Source organism: Hippocampus comes, unplaced genomic scaffold (genome assembly GCF_001891065.2).
Source record: "Hippocampus comes isolate QL1 unplaced genomic scaffold, H_comes_QL1_v1.1 scaffold255, whole genome shotgun sequence".
Lineage (NCBI taxonomy): Eukaryota > Metazoa > Chordata > Actinopteri > Syngnathiformes > Syngnathidae > Hippocampus > Hippocampus comes.
The window spans coordinates 184,116-205,181 of record NW_017806034.1 but is presented as its reverse complement, the minus strand read 5'-3'; the positions used below and the strand labels follow the sequence as shown (position 1 = coordinate 205,181).

General features: G+C 41.8%; 3 protein-coding genes across 3 annotated transcripts in view; all 3 read right to left on the bottom strand.

Annotated features, from left to right (window-relative positions):
- Window positions 1–109: 109 nt before the first annotated feature.
- rab6bb (RAB6B, member RAS oncogene family b) lies at window positions 110–8,315 on the bottom strand. Its single transcript, XM_019892973.1, has 8 exons — window positions 8,063–8,315; window positions 6,673–6,731; window positions 6,219–6,272; window positions 4,409–4,514; window positions 3,169–3,280; window positions 2,996–3,089; window positions 2,171–2,237; window positions 110–1,082 (listed from the first exon to the last, which is right to left on the bottom strand). The coding sequence occupies exons 1-8, from the start codon at window positions 8,130–8,132 to the stop codon at window positions 1,018–1,020; spliced, it is 627 nt and encodes a 208-aa protein (XP_019748532.1). The 5' UTR covers window positions 8,133–8,315; the 3' UTR covers window positions 110–1,017.
- A 303-nt stretch (window positions 8,316–8,618) lies between these two features.
- Window positions 8,619–11,776, bottom strand: espnlb (espin like b). The gene is made up of 3 exons (XM_019892972.1): window positions 11,342–11,776; window positions 10,471–10,650; window positions 8,619–10,354 (listed from the first exon to the last, which is right to left on the bottom strand). The coding sequence occupies exons 1-3, from the start codon at window positions 11,459–11,461 to the stop codon at window positions 8,900–8,902; spliced, it is 1,755 nt and encodes a 584-aa protein (XP_019748531.1). The 5' UTR covers window positions 11,462–11,776; the 3' UTR covers window positions 8,619–8,899.
- A 5,889-nt stretch (window positions 11,777–17,665) lies between these two features.
- Window positions 17,666–21,066, bottom strand: part of LOC109529464 (kinesin-like protein KIF1A) — a 42,621-nt gene continuing 39,220 nt past the window's right edge. The window contains exon 65 of the mRNA XM_019892836.1: window positions 17,666–20,582. Within this exon, the coding sequence (XP_019748395.1) occupies window positions 20,525–20,582 (58 nt within the window). The 3' untranslated portion in view covers window positions 17,666–20,524. The remainder of the gene's footprint in view (window positions 20,583–21,066) is intronic.

Below are 21,066 nucleotides of genomic sequence, written 5' to 3'. Positions count from 1 at the left end.
CCACATACGAAGGATGTCCAGGCCCCTGCTATGCGTGATGCAAAATGTGCATTTGATCCCAGGAAATCACGTTTGGCACCATGTAAGTGTTGCGAGTTAGGAGAGTGAAGCCCTTTAATCGGTCATTTATTAATCATGAAACATTATCACAGTATTCATACTGGTGAACAAGGACCACTTGGACAGAGAGGACGTTCACAACATACATATTACATTATTATATACAGTGCAGTGCATTACCGTGGATCGTTAAACATGTGGACAGGAAGGATTAGGATTTCAGAGGGTAGCGCAGGGTAGGAGAGGCGGTTGTCTTCTTTGTACATTATTATTATTCATATTATTCATCTTTTTTAATGCACAGTACAATTTCTATAAAAGTTGAACCCAACGAGAGATAGAGAGTGCCACGTTTTTCACAGCTACCGTTATGTGAACCTACAGGAAGTTGTGTGAGATGTGACGATGCTATAGAGAGAAAGACAGAGAGATGCTAGAAAACATTCTGAGAGCAGTCAGGCCGGTTAAAAAAACCCAAAACAATAATAAATCGGATCAGCATGCATGCGTGCTGCAGACATTCAGACGTGTTCCGCCATTTCAAGGGTGGAAAATGGCCAACCAACACTCCACTAACTAGCCTCTCGCCTAAAACTCTCCTTTGATGCTTAGGCATCAATTTTGTTGCGTTCCCTGTTTAATATAAAAAATACAAAACATAACAGCGAAAAGAAACTGGTCTCCCTTTGCAGTTATTCTTTTCCCCCCTCCGAAAACGTTTTCGTGTTCCTTTTCATTTTCTCTTTTTCGTCCTCTGGTCACTTACATATTGACAAAGTATACAATATTTTACAACTGAACAACTGATTGCGAGAGAACGTTTGATGTGTCCAATCAGATACATCCTAGAGTACATCCAATTGGAGTTAGAGTCAACTGTAGGCTAACCAGGAAGTTGTTAAAGCAACACAACAAGCCAATGGCGTGAAGGGAGCTGTGGCCAATCACAGCTCGGCATTAACATGAGCACCCGGCCTCGGGAACGCTCGGCTCCGCCGGTTTGTCCAGCTTAATGTCAATCACTGGGAAAGTGCCGCTTAAGGAAAAATACAAAGCAACACAATACGATAAATATATTACATATAGAATCGAGCACAGTACAGTGCAGTGAAGTATAATTTATGGTATGGTATGGTACAGTGTCGTCATAGTGGTGGGAGTTCCACAGGGTTCCGTTTTTGGGCCCCTGCTGTTTTCAATGTGTTTGCTGCCCCTGGGTTACATCTAAAGCATGGTACAGTATTTCCTTTCATTGGTATGCGGATGATATTCAGATCGATGTCTTGCTGAAGAAAAAGGAGTGATTTTTCAATTGGACTCTCATATTGGTGCTGTTGTTAAAACCAGCTTTTTCATCTGAGGCAGCTGGCTAGGGTAAAGCCTCTCCTTTCTCAACAGCCCTTAGAAACAGTAATCCATTTCTAAATTACATTTTGCCTAGATTACTGTAATGCATTTTATTTTGGAGTCAGACAGTCCTCCCTCAAGCATCTCCAGTTGGTCCAAAATGCTGCTGCTCGCCTCCTAACTAGAGCTACTCAGAAGGAGCAGATAACACCAATTCTGGCCACCATTCATTGGTTCCCTTGTACATTTGAGAACTAATTTTAAGATGATTTTATTTGTCTCCAAATCTTTAAATGGTGTCGTCCCACCTTACCTCTTTGAGCTCCTCCACCTCTACATACCTTAATGGTGCCTCAGGTCCGTGGACCAGACGGCTACTGGAGGTACCAAGGACTAAGCCGGTCTCCCCTTTGGAATGACCTTCTGCCAAACATGAGACAAGTCTCCTCCCTCTGCATTGTAAAAACTTATAGTGTAGTATATTCTTCTGTAGTATTATAGTATGGTATGACTATACATACATACTGTAGTATGGTAAAGCATAGGATTTATTGTGTGGCGTAGTGCAGGGCAATATCCTGTGTGCTGTTTGTCAAATGTCCACTAGATGGTAGTGTGTGAGGTCATGTTCCTGATAAAGTGAACGAGACTGAGCTTCCTGTGCAGTGATGTCAGCAAACCATTTGACAGAGATTCAAAATGAAGGCAGCCAATATGTTTGCCTACTCAACAGTGACTCAGTGCCCGTGTTCGTTAAGGATACTGCCTTCATGATTGGCATCGTCAAGGCTCTCCATCCCGGGAAGAGCTGCTGCAACACGACGAAACAGCTTGAAGAAGGCAGAGAGAAAAATCATTTTCATATTCGATTCAGATTTCTATTGCTGAATACAAGGCAGTGTTTTGTACATGATGCGTGTTGTGAGTCTGGAAAGCAAATACTTTGTGACTGGAGTGAAGTAGAATTTTCACATATTGCTTACAACTGAGCAAGGCTAGCAAACAGATGCCGAGGAAAGGGATATCAAAAGCCATGAGGAATGAACAATATTTCAGCTCAACAGCTACATTTATCACCTCTTTTTGACTTCTACTTGATTGTACATTCAAAACAATAAAACGTCAAACTGATAAATTTAGTGTTATAGTAAGACTATTCCGAATAAGTCACGTTGCCAACTCAGAAAGCGTGGCTGAAGTTGGCTTGTTTACATTGCTAATGCTAGCTTTATGTTGCTAGCGCAGTTATTTTGTTGGGGAGGGCTGATTTGTGAAGTGAGGTTAAAAACTGCAAACCCCACCTTTTAAGTGCAGTAAATGTTAGATACTTTAAGACACGTAATATTCTACAAGGTCACTTTACCTTCATAGTTATTTAGTTATTTTCTGTTTCGATCATATTACTCAAATATGGCTTTCAGGTTATTTATACAGGACTGATATTTGTGACATTCTTGCTTGGGGCTGTGCCGTGACATTTTTAAAATATATGCCTTGGCTCAATAAATTTTGGGAAATGTTACAGTAGAAGAAGACCAGATATTCATCGACTGTAGTGTCCTTGATGTGTCTGAGGAGAACGTGTCACCTGTTTGACATTGCAGCCCGTCTTGGCGCTGGTCTCAATGAACATGACGTTCAGCTCTTTGGCTCTCTGCTCTCCCTCCTCAATGGTGATTTGCCTGAAGGGGGGTCAGGGTGGGGGTGGCCATTTTGATCAGCATCGACCTCCTGATGAGCAATGTTACGCTGCCGCCTCACCTCTTCTCTTCCAGATCCGTTTTGTTGCCCACCAGCATGATGATGACGTCACTTCCTCTCTCGGTCCTGACGTCATCAATCCACTTGCAGGTCTGCTGGAACGAGTTGACATCTGGGGAGGAATATGTCACATGCATACATCATTTTATTTAGTCAATTAAAGGGAGACAATGACAACTATCGCGGGCTTATTCCAGTTTTGGACTTGGACCATTATTGCACTGAACTTTTTAAAATTCCAGTTTGTTTATTTTTAAACTCGATAATACTGACAGGGATCCAACCCAGTTGACTGAAAATGACAGTACCTTAGTTTTGGATAATTATGTCATTATACTTAATCAAAATGAAAACTATCATCTTTGGCAAAACGCTAAAATTTGACCAAAAAAACCTTTTCTAAAAGAACACCTATCAAGATGTGTTAATAGCCAAATGCCAAACACATTAGCAAGAAATAAATCATAGTTTGACACTAGGATTTGCGGTAATGTTTTAAACAAACAATGGAAGCTATCACAGGAAGCTTACGTTAGAGAAAATCTTGAAACTAGCATTGGAAGCTAAAATTAGAGGTAACATTAACGTTAACATTGGAATTACACGTCAGAAACAATCACTGAAATCTTACGTAAAAAAATTAAATTGGAAGTTAATATTGAAGCTATTAATATTGAAGCTACCTTTAAAAGTTGACATTGGAGCTACTTAGAAATACTGTTGGAAGCTAAATTCAGAAGATAACCTTGGAGCTAATTTCAATAGCTAATGTTGAATATTTAAGATCAATTTGGAGACCAACATCTATCTGTAGCTTACGTTAGGGAAGCTAACATTGTCATCCTTGGCTAACATTTAGGAGCTAATGTCAAGGCTAGGTTTTGAAGTTAATAGGTAATGTTAGAGGCTAATTAATGTTGAAGGTTGAATTCAGAAAGTAACGTGAAAGCTACTATTCAACATAACTTTTGAAACAAACATGGGGAATAATGTGGAGCTAACGTTGGAAGATGACTTCAAAAGTTAACAATGGCGGCATTGTTGAAAAATTGCGATGCCAATTTTGAAGCTAACATTGAAAGCTAATGAGAGGTACATTTGTGTTTCGTGGTTATAGTTTGTTCCATATTTCGTTTTTAAACTATTAATACAGGTAATCATAAACAGTTTTGGATGGGAAGCACAAACAGCGAGGGTGCCCCATTTAAGCAGACGGACAACAAACACGTGAGCTGCTCACTTGTGATATCGTAGACCACCACGGCCACTGTGGAATCCCGTATGTAGCTCGGGATCAGGCTCCGGAAACGCTCCTGTCCAGCTGTGTCCCACAGCTGCAGCCTCACCTATACATATAGACAGTATACGATATGAACCACTTTTCAACTATAGTGCATCCTTCCCAATTAAAAAGAAAAAAAAAGAAGAATCAGTCAAGACGTTTTAGCACACTGATGCTATTACCATCAGAAATAACCTTTGGCTAATCGTGTTAGGCAGAAATGAAATCCCATCATGGATTAGTCAAACAGGATTTTTTTTCTTCCGACTGAGCTGAAATGACACTCTATATGCAGCAAGGAACAATTTTAAAGCGGGGTACACACATACCAAAAATCGGGATGAAATTTGAAGATTTTTTCCTCCCTTCCAAACAAAATAATCAAAAAGCAGATTATCAAATGTCTCTGAGAGATTATCCTGTGTCATTTATCCGATGCAGAGAGGTGGATGCACTGTGACAATCTGGGGTCAGGTAGCCTATACATTTGCTGAAGCAGGATATAGAAACATGGATCATCGGACCAAATTTGAGCATTTTCATCAGTTAAGGCCGAATTTTCAAATGTTTAGGAGTTTATTCTGAGCTATTATTCAGTTGTTTGGGATGCATAGACTGTGGCTAACTGGGGTCATATAATCGTAAAAGTTGCAAACGTGAGGCACACACAAGTCACTGAAGATTATCAGATTATCCTGAGTGATTATCCTGTGGTGTGGGGTGTGTCAAGAGTGCTTTTTATTTCCTCCGCAATCTCCTCGGAAAATAGCCTATGCTGATTATTGTAAAATCTTTAACTTGATCACTATTAAAAAGTTGGGCAAAGCCAGACTCCATGATTGTGATGTCAAATGAAAATGGTGTACCTCCATACCAATTGGGCCAGATGTGGGCATTTTAAAAGTTGGGCAAAGCCAGACTCCATGATTGTGATGCCAAATGAAAATGGTGATCCACACCTTCCGATCAACACAATCTCGACTGTCAGATGTTTCTCAAAGATGATCCTAAGTGACTAGCCTGCATCGTGGGGTTTGTTAAGAATGATTTTCCCTCCCTGAGCTATTGAAAAAATGGACAAGACCGATCATCATAAGATATGAACTTTGTGATTGTGACATGATACGGAACGATAGTCAAATAAACAGTATATACACATTTTGGCTTTCTAGCCAATTTGGAGCATTTTTCACCTCTTCTGATTAAAGTCAGCAAAGGGGTTGCTCATCAGATGTCTCGAAAAGATTATCCTGAGCAATCGGCCTTTAGTGTGGGTTTGTGTTAAAGAACGATTTTTCTTCTACGATTTCCTTGTAAAACAGTTGAAGCCAACTATCGCAAAAGTTAAACCTGAACGGAAAAAAACCCATACTAACAATCGGGTCAAATTTTTGAATTTTTGATCTCTAAAATATCATCCTGAGCAATCATCTTGCTGTGTGGGGTGAGTGAAAAGCATTTTTTTCCTCCACAAATTCCTTGGAAAACCATATTGTCAATGATAAACCAGAGTGTGGGACATCCCCCGATACTGACAACCGGGCAATATTTGAACCTTTTACCACCTCTTAAGATCAAAGTCATCATACAACAGATTATGTAATGTCCTTCACATTTATAAGAGAAATTATCCCTTGGTTTGGGGTTTTGTAAAGAGTGATCCCTCCCAATTTGATCGAACACGGCGGATGCAAACTCTCATAAATGTAAAACCTGCTCAATATTTCTGACCATCAAGTCATTCTAAAAGACAACCAATGCTTCTTACTGTTCGGTCCTCCAGGTACATGGTCTTTGAAAGAAAGTCAATCCCGATGGTGGCCTGTTGCACACAAGGAAAAAGGCTCATTTGCAGCTTCATTAATTCCAAATGCCAAAAGATATATAGAAGGCGGAGCCATAAATCCGACTTAATCTGCTTCACTTTAATTGTCTTCTTCAGGATTTAATCGCGCAGCCAAGGACAAGATAAATCCATATTCATTTATGTCGGCGATATTGCTTCACTCGCCACATTTGATAGCAAAACAAATGACACCAAGATTAGTAACATAATCAGTATTTTCTATACAAATACAAGATTGTAATTTGGATTAAAGCCGCCATTATGACATTTGTAGTGTGCTCATATGATCCCGAACAAGATCAACGTTTGGAATATGACTTCAACGAAGGGAATTATAACACACTCGCTATATTTACGCGACAGTTTTGCGTCTCACCTGGTATGTGTTGTCAAAACTGTCATACATGAATCTGGTGATGAGAGATGTTTTTCCCACTGAAAGATAGCAGAAGGATATTAAACAGTGCACGTGACTCGCCGAAGGCTCGTTATTTAGGAGGTGTAAAAGACAACTTTTTAAACCAACAGTCAAAAATGAATCAAGGATATTTACATTTTGTTTAACAAACAGCAAGATGAGGACTTTTGTTTCTTAATATTACGACATTGTTCTCACCATAGGAAATTGTAATACAAATTACAACTATGGGCCTGGTATCAGAATTACCACTTTATTATTTCTATTATTATTTATCATCATTTTTTTTTTCTTTTTCTTAAAGGCAAAAGTCACCTTTTCTATCCGAGCGTTACAACTCCTATTTTTCCCCCCCCCAATACCCCTTGCATCTCAACTAGCCGGTGCGTAATACCCGTAACAATCAGATATCTATATCTGATAAACAATGTAATTTTAAAATATATTTTTAAAACTGGAGATGCTGCCTTCTGGGTGGACCTTTTTTTTTTTTTTTTTTTTTGCGCAAACAGACACGAACAGGGTGTTGGGCAGGGCCTCTATTCAGCACCACGGACAGCAATGTTGCAGCACAAGGCCACACACGCGCACGTATTATTTTGTGTGGGGTTTTTTTTATTTTTATTTTATTTTTTTTTTATGGGGGTGTTGTTGGGGGGGTGTATTATTTTCTGGAAGGCCGGCCATTTGTTTGCATGACACAAACAGTCATCGTTGCAACTCTAACACATGAACACAGACGCACACACAAAAAAACGTTGTGTAACGTCACGTCTTTGGCTGTGCGCTTGTTTTATGAGAAGGGACGAGCCGGAGGCTGCAGAAAGAAGCAGACATCGGCAGCCTTGGGTGTGTCCCCAACTGACACATGCATGGGACTCGTACACAAACAACGCCATTCGATGATATAATAGAAGAGTCTGTCGTGTTATGGGTTGGATTGAAGATGTATACAACAAATACAAGGATTAATGGAAGCGAGATAATAAAGAAAAAAGAAAGAGTCGGCTTGTGTTTGTGGGCCACTGCAGCACGTCTAAACACCGAAACACCGCCCCACGCAACAGAGGCTAAACACCATCAATTTATGTTGGAAAAAAAAACAACTGATAAGAGATATTGATCCTATTTTGTTTGGATTCGGTCGTGCCTCTCCTCAGTCTCGTTTAAACACGTTTCCCCCACAATAGACGAGAAGAAAAAGGAAGACGGGCACCACGTCATCTTATGCAATTGAACAACCCCCCCCCCCAGCTTTTTTTTTTTTTTTTTGATATTCGCATCATAATAAACATGTTGGCCGCTAAGGGTGGGTTGCAAGGGAAGCTTCTGTGATGGTGTGACTCACCGCTCTGCTCTCCCAAAAAGACGAGTTTAAATTTCCGCAGGGGGTTCCCCAAATCTCCACCGGCTGACATGATGGCGCTTATTTATTATTGTTATTATTTCCAAGGGTGGATTATTGCAGAGGGAAAAAAACTGTCTCGGCTGGCTCGTAGCAGCGTGGTGGTAATGGGGGCAGGATGAGACTGATGAAGATGATGCTCCTCTCTTCGCTTCGAATGACGGGTACGCAGCTCGGCGTCCTCCTGGCAGCTCGGCGCCGCTTGTGCGCATGCGCGACCTCACCTATTTCCATCCTCACCTTATTGCATTGGAGCGGAAAGTGGACAAGAGAGATATGTGCATTGGGGGACAAAAGTAGATATACGTTGTTTAAATTGACCTTTTTAAGGAAGGAAGGAAGGAAGGAAAAAGAGAGGCAAGGAAGAATGAAGAAAGCGAGGGAGGAAGGATGGAAGGTGGGCGACAAGGATTGTGTGAGTATGGAAGGAGGGATGCAAGGAAGCATGAAGGAAGGGAGGCAGAATGAACGGTGCGGGAAAACAAAGACACAGTTTATCCATTCACATACAGAAAATGCATAGTGCACTTTCAACAGGGTTTTATTTATTCATGTTCGCTTCACTGAATACTCTAAAGTGTCCATTTGTATGAATGTGGAGATTCTAACTTGTGATACTCGACTGTGAGGCAGACATGCTAAACACTAGAGCACTCTGCTGCCCTCGCGCTAAGATCAATGTAAATTACGTTCTGTCCAAGTCACTCTTCAGCCCATGTCAAATAACCACACTCGACACACACTAAGTGAAAAAAAAAAGCATCAGGTTTTAGAGTGTGGTTAATGTTCAAAATCAAAGATCTCCGCCTCCTTCTCCTTCCAGAAAGCAAAGCTGCGATCGATATATTGACAAATGTCTTCGTTGTTGAAACAGGACAAGTCTGTGCCGCAGCTGCCCTCATCCGGCAAAGCACACTGAACTACAACTGAAGGCACCGGCCCGCTATCCGACTTTGGTTCTGATGGGCCGAAGAAGCGGAATTTGATGTCATCGAAGCCGTCGCTCCAATGTCGGCTTCCAGCTCGGATTTCTTCAAGAACAACCTTGTGGAATTCCCGCACGGTCTCCCATGGGAAACACCCCACATGGTCAAAGACTTCGAAGCAGAGCAGATGCCTCATCTTCCTCTCAACCGGCGACAACTCCTGCTCCAAAATGTTGAAGTATCCCAGCATGAAGAGATCCAATGTCAAACTATCGTGGCTCACCGCCGTGCCGTCCGCCTCAGGTAGGAATTGCTCCGGAGAGAACACTCGAAGTTGACTTTGCGATGATGTCAAATGGGATGTTTGAACACCACGCGGCTGGAGTTTATTTCTCCAAGAAGTTAACATCTTGTCCACCGCGCCTCGCTTTTGGCAGAACTGAAACAAGGATGGCATTTTCTGCTGGCCTCGTTCCGATTTCGCATCTCGCGTAGCCGCCCGGGTGGCGATGGCGTAAGCCGACTTTTTCCAGTGGCTCAGGAACAACACTACAATGCGCTCTTTCCTTAGACTCGTGGTCTCGATCACATGCGAATGCTTTATAGGATTGCTGCTAAATCTCACATGACCATTTGGCTTGCTCATCCCTGACAACTCAGATACTATTTCGTTCTTTGAGGCCTGGCTACCTGGAACCACCCCGGCAAAGGGATAAATGCCACCGATCTGCCCTTCAAAATTGGCTCGAAGCTTTCTGACGGACACCCCGGACTGGCGGATCTCCTTCTCAACTCGTTTCCTATTGCTGTCTAAACGATGCCCAAAAATGGACACTCTCTGATGTCCGTTTTGGTCCAGCAGCGTTTTATTGCCCAGGTCTACTTCCAGACCATCGCCTGAACCCTGCCGTCCCTTCATTATACGCTCCACCATGGTCCTCACAGATCCATCCTCGATGGTCTGGGTCAGGTTGGCCACCAACAGCGACATACTTCTGACTATCTCCGAGACGCGACTGCACCAGACCGGCAGGTCTTGACTTCGCTGCTCGTCCATTTGGTGCAGACCCTCTTTCTTCAGGGAGATGTTCAGGATCTGGTCCGGTAACATGGACCCTAGTTCTTTCATCAACCTGGTCAGCTCCAACTCGTAGGCCTGGTGACGCTTCTGGAGGGACACGTTGTCGATCTGTTGTTGCAGATACAGCATGTCTTCTTCAGTTAGGAGCTCACCAAAGGGCCCAAGAACAGCATTGTGGGTCTGGGAGAACTTCCAGCCGTCCGCAGGTGGGCAGTCAGTGGTCCAGTCCTGTGAGGCGAGGAAAACAAATCAGACATGGAATCATACTGAGCAGACAAACGCAAATCTCCCTCAAAGGAAGAAACACTCAACGCCGGGTGGATTGAGATGAGGTCTAACGGTACCTGTTGCCTCTGGTCTGCCTCATCCTGCAGTCGGGTCTGCATCTGTCTCACCATCACCTGACGTTTCCACTCGGCAATTGGACGACCAGCCTGGTCGTGAGTGGGCACCAGAGCCTCGATGTCGGCCAGGATCGCATCCATAACCGGTTCCTCCAGCGGAAACTCTTCGTTGTCAAGTTTCTGCATGGAGAAAATGTCATCATTGCACATCTGTCGTCAGTTGTGGTCTGTGGTGACAGGCACGGATCTTTGGTGACCCGGTGCCTGGGATTTGGTGTCTTGAGGGCCTGGGTTTGGTGTCTCAGCCGCAGAAATTGTTTAGTGAACACATTCTCCAGACTTGCCTCTAAGTACTTGGCTTGGGAGCTACTCATGTTGAATGTTCAAAATCTACGGCAGACCTGCCGCTACTTACCGATATTCAATCTCGGGAGTGATTGCTGGAGAGAAACTGGAATGGAAGTTGGACTCAATTCGAAAACCAACAACAACCATAACATTTCGTACTAAGCTGGAATCCACAAGGGAGGCTAAGATTGACGAAAGACAACTTGGAGGAGGTCAACCCAACAAGTTTGGCAACTGGAATCAGATGCAGGCCAGGAACAAGTGATACGGAGGAACCTCCCTGTGGCCCAAGGAAGGAAGAAAGAAAAACTGGAGGCATGTTCCAAACTCATACTCGGTTTGTTTTTTTACGCCCGGTTGCCCATCCTGACAAGCCAACCAATTATCCTGGCTTGAGACTGGCACTGAGGTTCCATCAGGGAACTGGAACCAAACCCTTCACTCGAACCAATGCCTGCATTTACATCAAAAGCTATCCCGAGAGATGCATTTAGGTTTGATCATTTAGCAAGCGGTTGCTCACCATTTGTCCAGTGAAAATGGCCGCAGTGATGCCAGCCTGCTTCAATGACTTGATGGACTTCACGTGGGACGTCAGAGTGAGATCTCGCTCCGGAGGCTTCAGCTGGTTGAATGATGTCATCACTAGAAACCAATCACAACATGTGACACAGCCGTCTCTTGAGTTCTCGGTTATTTCGTCGCGATTTTGCAGCGCTGATCCTTTCCGCTCAATTCAACTGCAATTCCGTAAACTATTCTAATCGGTCTCGAGATTGAGAAATGCTGAAACGCCAAAGAAAGAAATGAAGTCACACGGGTTAATAACGCCCTGACATCCGTCTCATTTATCTTGTCATTCTAGCGGCTTAGTAGGATTAATAATAGAACAGTTCTGTGTAAATAAATGAAGATAGAGAGGAAAATTTCCCGCGAAAGGATGTGGATCATGACAAATCTTTTTTTACCAAGCTGACGTGCCAAATAAATAAATGAAGTGACAACATCCATTTTGTAAAGCGTTTGTCTTCCTTCGAGGCTGGTGGAGAAGCTCGAGCCTATCCCAGGCACACCCTGGATTGGTCGCAAGCTAATCGCAGGTCACACACACCGTCACTGTTCCCTCTATGCCGTCCGCAGGGAGTCCAAACATGGGCATAGTTTACGAGCACTTGAATGAGCTGGGTTTGTTTTTCTATTTATAAGCTTGAGTAATTCAGTTACACGTCAGAACCTAAAGTCTCGGAACTGCATCAAGTCTGCGACCCACTGACTGACAAGTTACAGAAAAATGCATTTAAAATTAATTCGGGGAAGCTGCGAACACAACAAAGGACTTCATCAGGGGGAAAAAAAGTGGATGTCTTACACTGGCCACATGGACCTTAACACTTAACTGAAGGGAGAAAGCCCCAGGACCAAACGAGAACTGAAAGAGGCTGCGGTAAAGGCCTGGAAAAGCATTTCAAATGAAAAATGTAACACTCTGGTCGATATTTTATGAGACTGAGACAAAGGTCAATATTTGTCAAATGGTTCTGGTTGTATCTAGAAAAACTTTTTCTGCTTGACCGGTAGCCAGTCCACAATGTAGCCTGCCTAGTTTACAGTTAAAAACAGCAACAGCATAAACGTGACTTACCCGAGGAGGCCGTGTGGATGTACTGCATGGACCCCGTTTGTCTTTGGCGAATGTTCGGGGGTGGGGATAAATCAATCTCTTGGAGTCGAGGAAGGGGGAGCACCTCCTTCACCGGCTGTTGGACTCACGCAAAGCATAATACATGATCTTTCGATAAAAAGGATGACACGTATATTTTAACGAGAAACTTGGAAACTGTTTTAAATCGTGACAGAAATGCATAATGTGTTCTTTAAAAAACTCCATTGCATTGGCCTCCTGTGTACATTCCCAAAACATGCTTGGGTAGGTTCATTGAAGACTTGAAATCAGTGATTCTCAACTGGTGGGTTGGCACGGCAACGCACGGCTAGCTAGTCTGCTACTTGAGCTGCACCGCGTTTGTTTACGAATTAGGTGTTTGCGTGTGTCAGTTACATGTCACGACTGGTTCAGAGGTTCACAGAAGACTCGGAATGTGAGCAGCGCTTTTGCCTGGATGCCGCTACATCCTTATGAAATATGGATAGATTTGATGGACTTAGACTACTCATACGTTCAATTCGTAATTCCACTTTTGTTTTTTTTTTCCTTTCAGTTCACAGAAGACTCGGAATGTGAGCAGCGCTTTTGGCTGGATGCCGCTACATCCTTATGAAATAGGGATAGATTTGATGGACTTAGACTACTTATACTGTATATTCAATTGGTAATTCCACTTTTGTTTTTGTTTTTTCCTTTCGGGCCACCTGAGCCGGAATTGATCATTCACAATATGTGACCCAATACTTTTCTCTCATCTGCATACAAAATTTGAATAACGGGACTTGACCAGTGAACACCTTGCTGTTCTCCATGTTGATTGAAAAAGTTCTCAAGAAGCAGCAGCAGCAGCTGGCCGAATCTGAAAGAACAGGAAGCAGACAAAATGAGCAGGAGTTGGACCTGACATGGCACATCTCTGAATACGGGAGGTAATCAAGTCCCTCCGTCTCTCACACACACACAAACACACACACACATACGCATACGCATACTTAATGCAAAGAACAATGGCGGTGAAATGTGAAGCTTCTCGGCATGCAGGAAAAAGCTTGTGAGAGTCAGTGGAAATGTGATATTGTGCTTCAGGTAACCTCAACAGTGTCCTGGAGCATTGCCCAAGATCACCTGAACCCACTAAGCACTGTTAAATGGTGCATGAAATATACAAGTAATACAAACACCTTTTTGTCACTTCTCATATACGGCCTTTGTCCAATAACAACCATGCATCAACTTTTTTTTTTTAAATTCGCCCAAATATTAGTTTTTCTGTTAAAGATTAGGAATATGGATGCGACATTTTCATACTTGGTGGTGCAAAATTAACTGAATTTAAATGCAAAATGAATTGGCATTGCATTGTTCACAAATTCATTTCACGTTGCATTGTTTTGTTTATTTATTATACTGGTTAGAATCATTCAAAGGGCAATTCAACAAATTAAGACAAATATATATGCATATATAAAGATTCTTTACATTAATTGCCATTTCCTACATCGAGGTAAATTTCAAGAATTATCTTTTTTTTCTCATTTTAACTGAGCTTTTGCTTAAGTTTATTTTAATGAGCAAAATTTGCATTACCTTCATAATATGATCAATAAATTTGTGGAAACACGTTTCCGATGCTTTTATTTTCCCTCCGTTATGGTGAGATATGAGACTGACATTTTTTTTACTTTGTCAAATTTCCCCTTGAAAGTTTGTAACCAGTATATATTAAAAAAAAGTTATTTAAAATGAATTTGCTAGTAAACAATGTATGCATTTAAATGATGTTAATTCAGACATGAGCAGGCGGGGCTTCGGAATTTGTTTTTGCCTGAAATGACTGCTCTCCACTGAACGAAGAAATACAGCGCAGTTGTAATTATTTATGAATTTACTTTTTTTTCTCATTGATATGCATTTTGGGATCTCACAGAAGTGTCATCCGCCCAACAAGAAAACATTGCCCTCATTTGAAAATCAACATCTTACCACGATGATCAGAACAGCACTCACCGTTAAGTCGTGGATGGAGAAAAGTTGAAAAAAAATGTGGTGACTCCTATCAGAAATCCAGAATCTGCTGTTGTGCTCATTGGTCACTTAAGCTGAAAACCATTGAAGATGAATCTCCTGGACCTAAAGCTCAGTTGGGGGGGCCGGGCACTTCTTCATAATTGAAGAGGAAGGACGGGTAGAGTGACCTGCACGTGGAGGTATAGACCAAGTCGATGTATGCAAGAGCTTGAAAGTGGTTCTGGATCTTCCCTAAGCCTAGTTGGTCGTATTGAACAGGACATCAATATAAACAAGTGACTCACACACAACTAAACAATTACCGTATTTTCCGCACCACAAGGCGCACTTAAAAGCATTCAATTTTCTCAAAAGCTGACAGTGCGCCTTATAATTTGAAGTCCCTTTTATATACTGTATATATGTGTAGACATGAGGAAATGACGCTTCCTCATGTAGCGTTCAATGTGAGCAGACGTGTTTGTTGTGATTTACGCAAATCTGACTGTTTTTATGTTATTTCTGCATAGTGTATTAGCCCCTAATCATGGGCTAATAAAATAGTTTCGGATTTCGAACGAATCGCTTTACGAACAGTCTTCTGGAAAGGATTATGGTCGAAAACCGAGGTATAATTGTGTGTGTCTTGGACGTAGTATTTTAAATGTTTTGTAAAGCACTTTGTTACAGCCCCAGCATTTATGAAAGTTCTATACTGTATAAATAAAGCTGTATTGTATTGTTTTGTATTCCTTCAGCGTAGCTCCATCTAGTGGATGCATAATGCAACCGCAAATCATGCAAATTTGACAATAACGATTCTGGTTATTATTTGTGTTCAAATGGATACCCACAAGAAAACTAATGATCGAAGTACATATGTATCATGAAATTTAAGGAAATACTTTGAGCAGTTATGCTTCGACGCTTCCACCGTAGCTAGCAGACACTCCATTTTAAATTGAAAACAAGGACAATACAACGATGTGAGCATACATTTGATCACTCATTTATTCAGATTACGTTTTTTTTTTTAATCTCTTGACAAGCTACGAGAAGAACAAAGAAGATAAAAGTGAGATGAAGACGGGGACAAAAGTGCAAAAAACGATCACCCTGCAAGACTGCTTTTGAAAATTGATATTCTCATTCGTGGTGGCGTACAGTGGACAGAAAAGAACTCACGCACACTGCGGATCATCATTTATATACAAGAAAGAGCCAGAAGGGAGAGTCCGTTACAAAGAGTGGGTAGTGACTAAACTTTACAGCTGAACTTTTACAGGCAGTTGGAGAAAGAGGAGTGGAGAGCGGAGGACGAAATGTGGGACCCGCATGCTGAGATCCAACTCTAAAGAAGCAGCCCGACATGAAGCAGAGCTCACAGTGCACACAAATGTAGACAGTGTCCCCAAATGAGGTCACTTAGGGGCGCTTTGTTAAACAAATGCACTAAAAGATAATAATCCCTTGAATACAAGCCTCGGTACAATTTATTGAAGATTTAAACTGCATGGTTGAAGTGACAAAACTCAGATTTCTTGGGGGGGTGTCAATTAAAATTCTTTGAAGAGAGTGTTGCCCAGCTTGTCTGCCCAAGCCAATGAAACTCTACCGTATGTAACTTATTGTTTACTTGTGTTGTTACCATGCGACGCGTGTCAGTTGAAACGTAGAAATAGACTGGAAATACTGTTGGCCAGAATTGCAATTCAGCCTAATGCACATGTGCAGGATTCCACTGAAAGAAATAGTGCATTGCATTCTCATTTTTCATATGGTCACAATTAACATTTTGCCCGAAAAGAAAAAAAAAAAAAGAGACTGAGATGACCCCAAAACATGCAGGAAATCACATTGTTGGGAATTGCTATTCAAATCGTCGTTCCAGGTTTTCCCTATCAGGCTGCATGGCTAAACAGGTTGGCTGGCCTGGAGCATGCAAAACAAAAGACCAATTGGTTGGCAGACCATGTCTTCAACAAACCTTTCTTTTTCATTTTCCTGATTAAAATAGCATGTTGTTTTTTTTTGGAGGGGGGGGGGTGTTGCGGTGTTGTCTCAGTCTGGCGCAGACCAGTTATTCCTGACAATGTGACCTGGGAAATGGTCCAATGTCACTTAATTGCCCTGGAAATTCAGATTTATTAATTTTAGTGGACAAACAATTGATCTCTTCTTGTCTATCGATGCCAGCGACGTTTAGTGACAGACGGAACAATTGAATGGTCTTCCACTAGATGGCAGAAAGGTGCAAAATCTATTAACTCTGTTGAACTGTCTGAGGCGTGCCGTAAAGCTTCGCCTCTTCCCTCACTCCGCGGAAGCATTACGTCACTACTGACACTGGACATTTTTTTAAAGAGAATAATGAGTGCAAACACTCAGGTGAGATACATTTGATCAAGCCGCTTTTGGTAAAAATGGATCGCTGTAATGCATCGGTGCAGAAGGAACAAGTCAGCCACAAAGGTAAGTCATTTCCGCCTAATCAGTCAGTGTTCAGTCAGCTTATTGTTTTTAGGTGATGCGAGGATTCCTCCCAAGAAGCAACAATATACTTTTTATGGCCTTTTTGTTTGGTGCAAACTTTTGTGCTTTGGCTCAACAAAGGTTGGCAAAAACTGGCATTAAAACCAACTACAAACAATTCCATAATAGGCTATGCAAACAAGTCGGATTTGGGCTTACAAGTGATACTGAGGGACACCATGGACATCACAGGCTAGCACAACATACGACGATATGAGTATATTCACTCGTATATGTCAAAAATGAATAGTATTCACTTTTAGCCTATAAACAAGCTGAACAAGAGGAGGTGGAGAAAAAGGGAGGCATGAGCTGCTGTGTGGACCTTTCCTCTTCATAATCACCAAATTTTTTTGAGGGGGAATTGGAAGAAAAAAAAAAGATTAATTCTGGACTGGGCAACAGAAAGCAAAACAAACAGAAAACACGCAGTGCTACGTATCTCATGTTCAATTTCGTTTTGTACAAAAATCTTTCGAGATTTTGACATTTAAATGCGCCAGCTTGGCAGAAATTCAAAGAAGGAAGGTTATGACGTCTTATTCTCACAAAATTCATGAACAACCTACCAAGCGGATCTCGTTTTTGCAAGATATTCTCCAAAATTCCCATTATGACAGGCTCCTGCATTAAAAGTCAAACGCTTGACCTTTAAAGACAGAATGGACAGAATTGACATGACCCTAATTTTTCTTTAAATAAAAACAAATGTTTAACGTAATGAGCCGGGTTACACACATACCGATAATCAGGCCGAATTAGATCATTTTTCCTCCCTTCCAGTCAGAGTTAGAAGGGGCCCGGTTGTCGGCTGTGTTGGGCATCTGTGGTAAAACACACTCTACAAGAGTAGGAAATGCCGATTATCGACTGAAATCGTTGTCGATTTTAAAAAGGCACATGATAAGAACAAAAATTGCCACTTGTGATCTCAGAATGTGCGGTGTGCTCCAGATGACCAATACATAACACCATATACAGTACAGCATGAAACGTCCGACAATCACCGTTGTAAATCTGAACCAAGTTTAAAATGTACTTCTTCCGAGCAGATGTGGGAAGAAAAATCACTCCGAACACACACCTACACCGCAGATAATCAGTCAGGATAATATTTTAGAGACATCCGATAATCTGAATTTTGCTGATTCTGATTAAGAGGGAACATGTTAAAATTCTCCCCAACTATGGGTATGCGTGTATCCCGCTTCACTGATTATCATTCCATTTCATGTCATAATCGCCAAGTCGGTGGCTCGGCACAACTCAGTGTTGACCACACACATACGGCACGGATTTGCCATCGTGAATGTTGAACAGGATCAGCACTTACAAAGGCCAGCCTGACAGTTTTCCCGAGCAACACGACACCACACCACAATCGATCAAGATCATCTTTTGATGTTAGAGATAATCAGAACTTTGCTGACTTTGATCAGAAGGAGAAGAATACAGCTCAAAATCGGCCCAACAATGGGTATGTGTGTACTCAACTGAGCATCATTCCGTATCACATCACAATCAAGAGTCTGGTCGTTGGCCCTACTCAGCATTGAGCGCACACACAAGATACCCCAATCGTAAATACTGAACAGGTTTAATTAACATTTACCTTGCTGGCCACATCACAATCAGAGTCAGGTCGTTGGCCCTACTCAGCATTGAGCGCACACACAAGATAACCCAATCGTAAATACTGAACAGGTTTAACATTTACCTTGCTGGTCCCCGACTGTTTTCCCAACTAGATAGGGGAGGACAAATCACGATTAACGCAACCCACACCACAGCATAAATGCTCAGGATAATCCTTTAGCGGCATCCGATAATCGGACAGATTATCGTATGTGTGTACCCTTTGTCATCTTGATGCGATATAATTTGGTGAGACAAGTGTAAATTATGCACAAACAATAAAGAAAACGCTTTGGTAACGCAACAACTTAACAAGGACGATAAAGTGCCGTGCAGCAAAATTGTTCTATAGTTCCATCACAAATAACGAAAAACATAATGCGACAATAAATAACATTATTTTGTGATTCTACGTACCAGGGATTATCTTTTTTTTTTCTCAAAGGTGTGGGTATTATGTGATTTTTCTGAGGAAAATAGAACATAATGGGAGAACGTTTGACCCTTTGGTCCTACTTTACACCTAGCCTGGAAAGATGTTTGAGCATTTATTGGATTGATCTCTATACAAAGGGCCACGTACTAGTACATTCTTTGTCATCACCCGTAAGACAATTTCGCCCAATAGTAGAACGACTGTGTCTAACTAGTAACGTTTTTTTTTCCACTAAACTTTCTTTGGCATCATAGTAGGCCAACTTCATGTTACTTGTGAGGCAAAACTGTGCACTGTTGACATCTGTGCCCGACTAGTACTATTAGTGAAGTGCTAAATATAAACTAGTGTAATTCACGATGTCACGAGTAGTAGTGTTACTACACTATTAGAACGGTGTACTCGGAACATTTCTTCCTCTACTGGTGTCACTTTTAATAACCTTGGATGACCTTCGGTTGGAAAAAAAAAATGCAGAATTAACTTTATGGTAAGGGCACTAGTACATCGAATGTGTTTTACGAGTTAAATTATATCCCAGTACTGCATGACATTCCCGCACACCAGTAGGACAACTCCAACATTCTAGTACGACAACTACATGTTACTAGTGAGGCAACACTCCTAGTTAGTATTGGTGCTATTAGTAGGGCTCACAAGGCTACTAGTATGTGACGCATGAAGACTAGTTGGACCTAGAAGTGGTACTAGTGAAGGACAGGAGTCTATTAGGAAGGTTTAATGGCATACGAGTAGGCCAAAAGCGCCATGCTAAGTCATGCTAAGACTATAGCATATGGACATTAAGATGAATATCAAAGATATTGAATAAATGCTGAAAATGGTTCACTTAATCAGGATCTTTGATACTACCAAAAGGCAAAAAGTGGCACTAGTAACAAAATAAAGAAATAAATGAATACATTCATTTAAAAATTGGTACGACTAAGACACAGTTGTTCTCCTAGTGTGCTGTATGACAATGCAATACAATATATCATTATTTTAATAGTGCTTTCTCAACTCGGAGTGTACTAGTACACGGATCAAGGATATTGAATAAATGCTCAAACGGCTTTCCATTTTTCCAAAGCCACATGATAGCTGAACTAGTATTAAATGTACTGTGACACCTTCGAAGCGAAACGTGTACAAGGCAATAGACTACACAAACTAGCACGATCATCATGCAGAGGAACCTCCCCGCCACCGGGTGTCACTGTGTACAAAAAGAACACACGTGGCATATCAGCCAGTTTGCAAACACAAAGGATGGCCACCTGCATGTGTATGACTCTGCTGTACAGGGTGTTGTCAACATGCAGCTTTGTAACAGTGATAGCATGTTAGATACAGTATATTTAGAAGGTTATTTCAGTGGGTTATGTAAAGTAAGAGAGTTGGTGGTGTTTAGATGCCTGTGAAGAGGCTCACATCCTCTGGGCCACCGGTGCCGAATGGACCGACTTTCTTCTAGACAGTTTAGACCTGCGGGAACAGTTAAAAAAAAAAAAAAGTACATTTGATTGAGTTATGAAGTCAGGGTGTGATGCTCTGCCAGAATTCTGCCTCGTGGTGCTCATGTGAAGAGGAAGCTGATCATTTTGGTTTGGGCGGGTTCCAAGACTTCCTATCAGGGACTTTGTCTAAATGAGAACCGATTGCAAGCACTTATCCTAGACAGATGGACAACGCTGAATTGTGAAACAGTTTTCCCCTCCAAAGGTATTTAATGTGACTGGTGCATCAAGTTAAAGTTGGATGATCATTTAGCTGTCGGAAAATGGCCCATTGTTGAAAAAAAGATCCCCAGACTCGGATTCGGCTGATCAGCATGAAATTTGGTGGGCATGTCTAAAAAAAGTTTGGGGTTTTAAGCAACCAGTTCCATTTCATCCATTTTCTCTTATCAACACGAAATGAGGTGGACACGTCAATCACGGCAGAACGGACAACAAAAGTCTCAAGGACC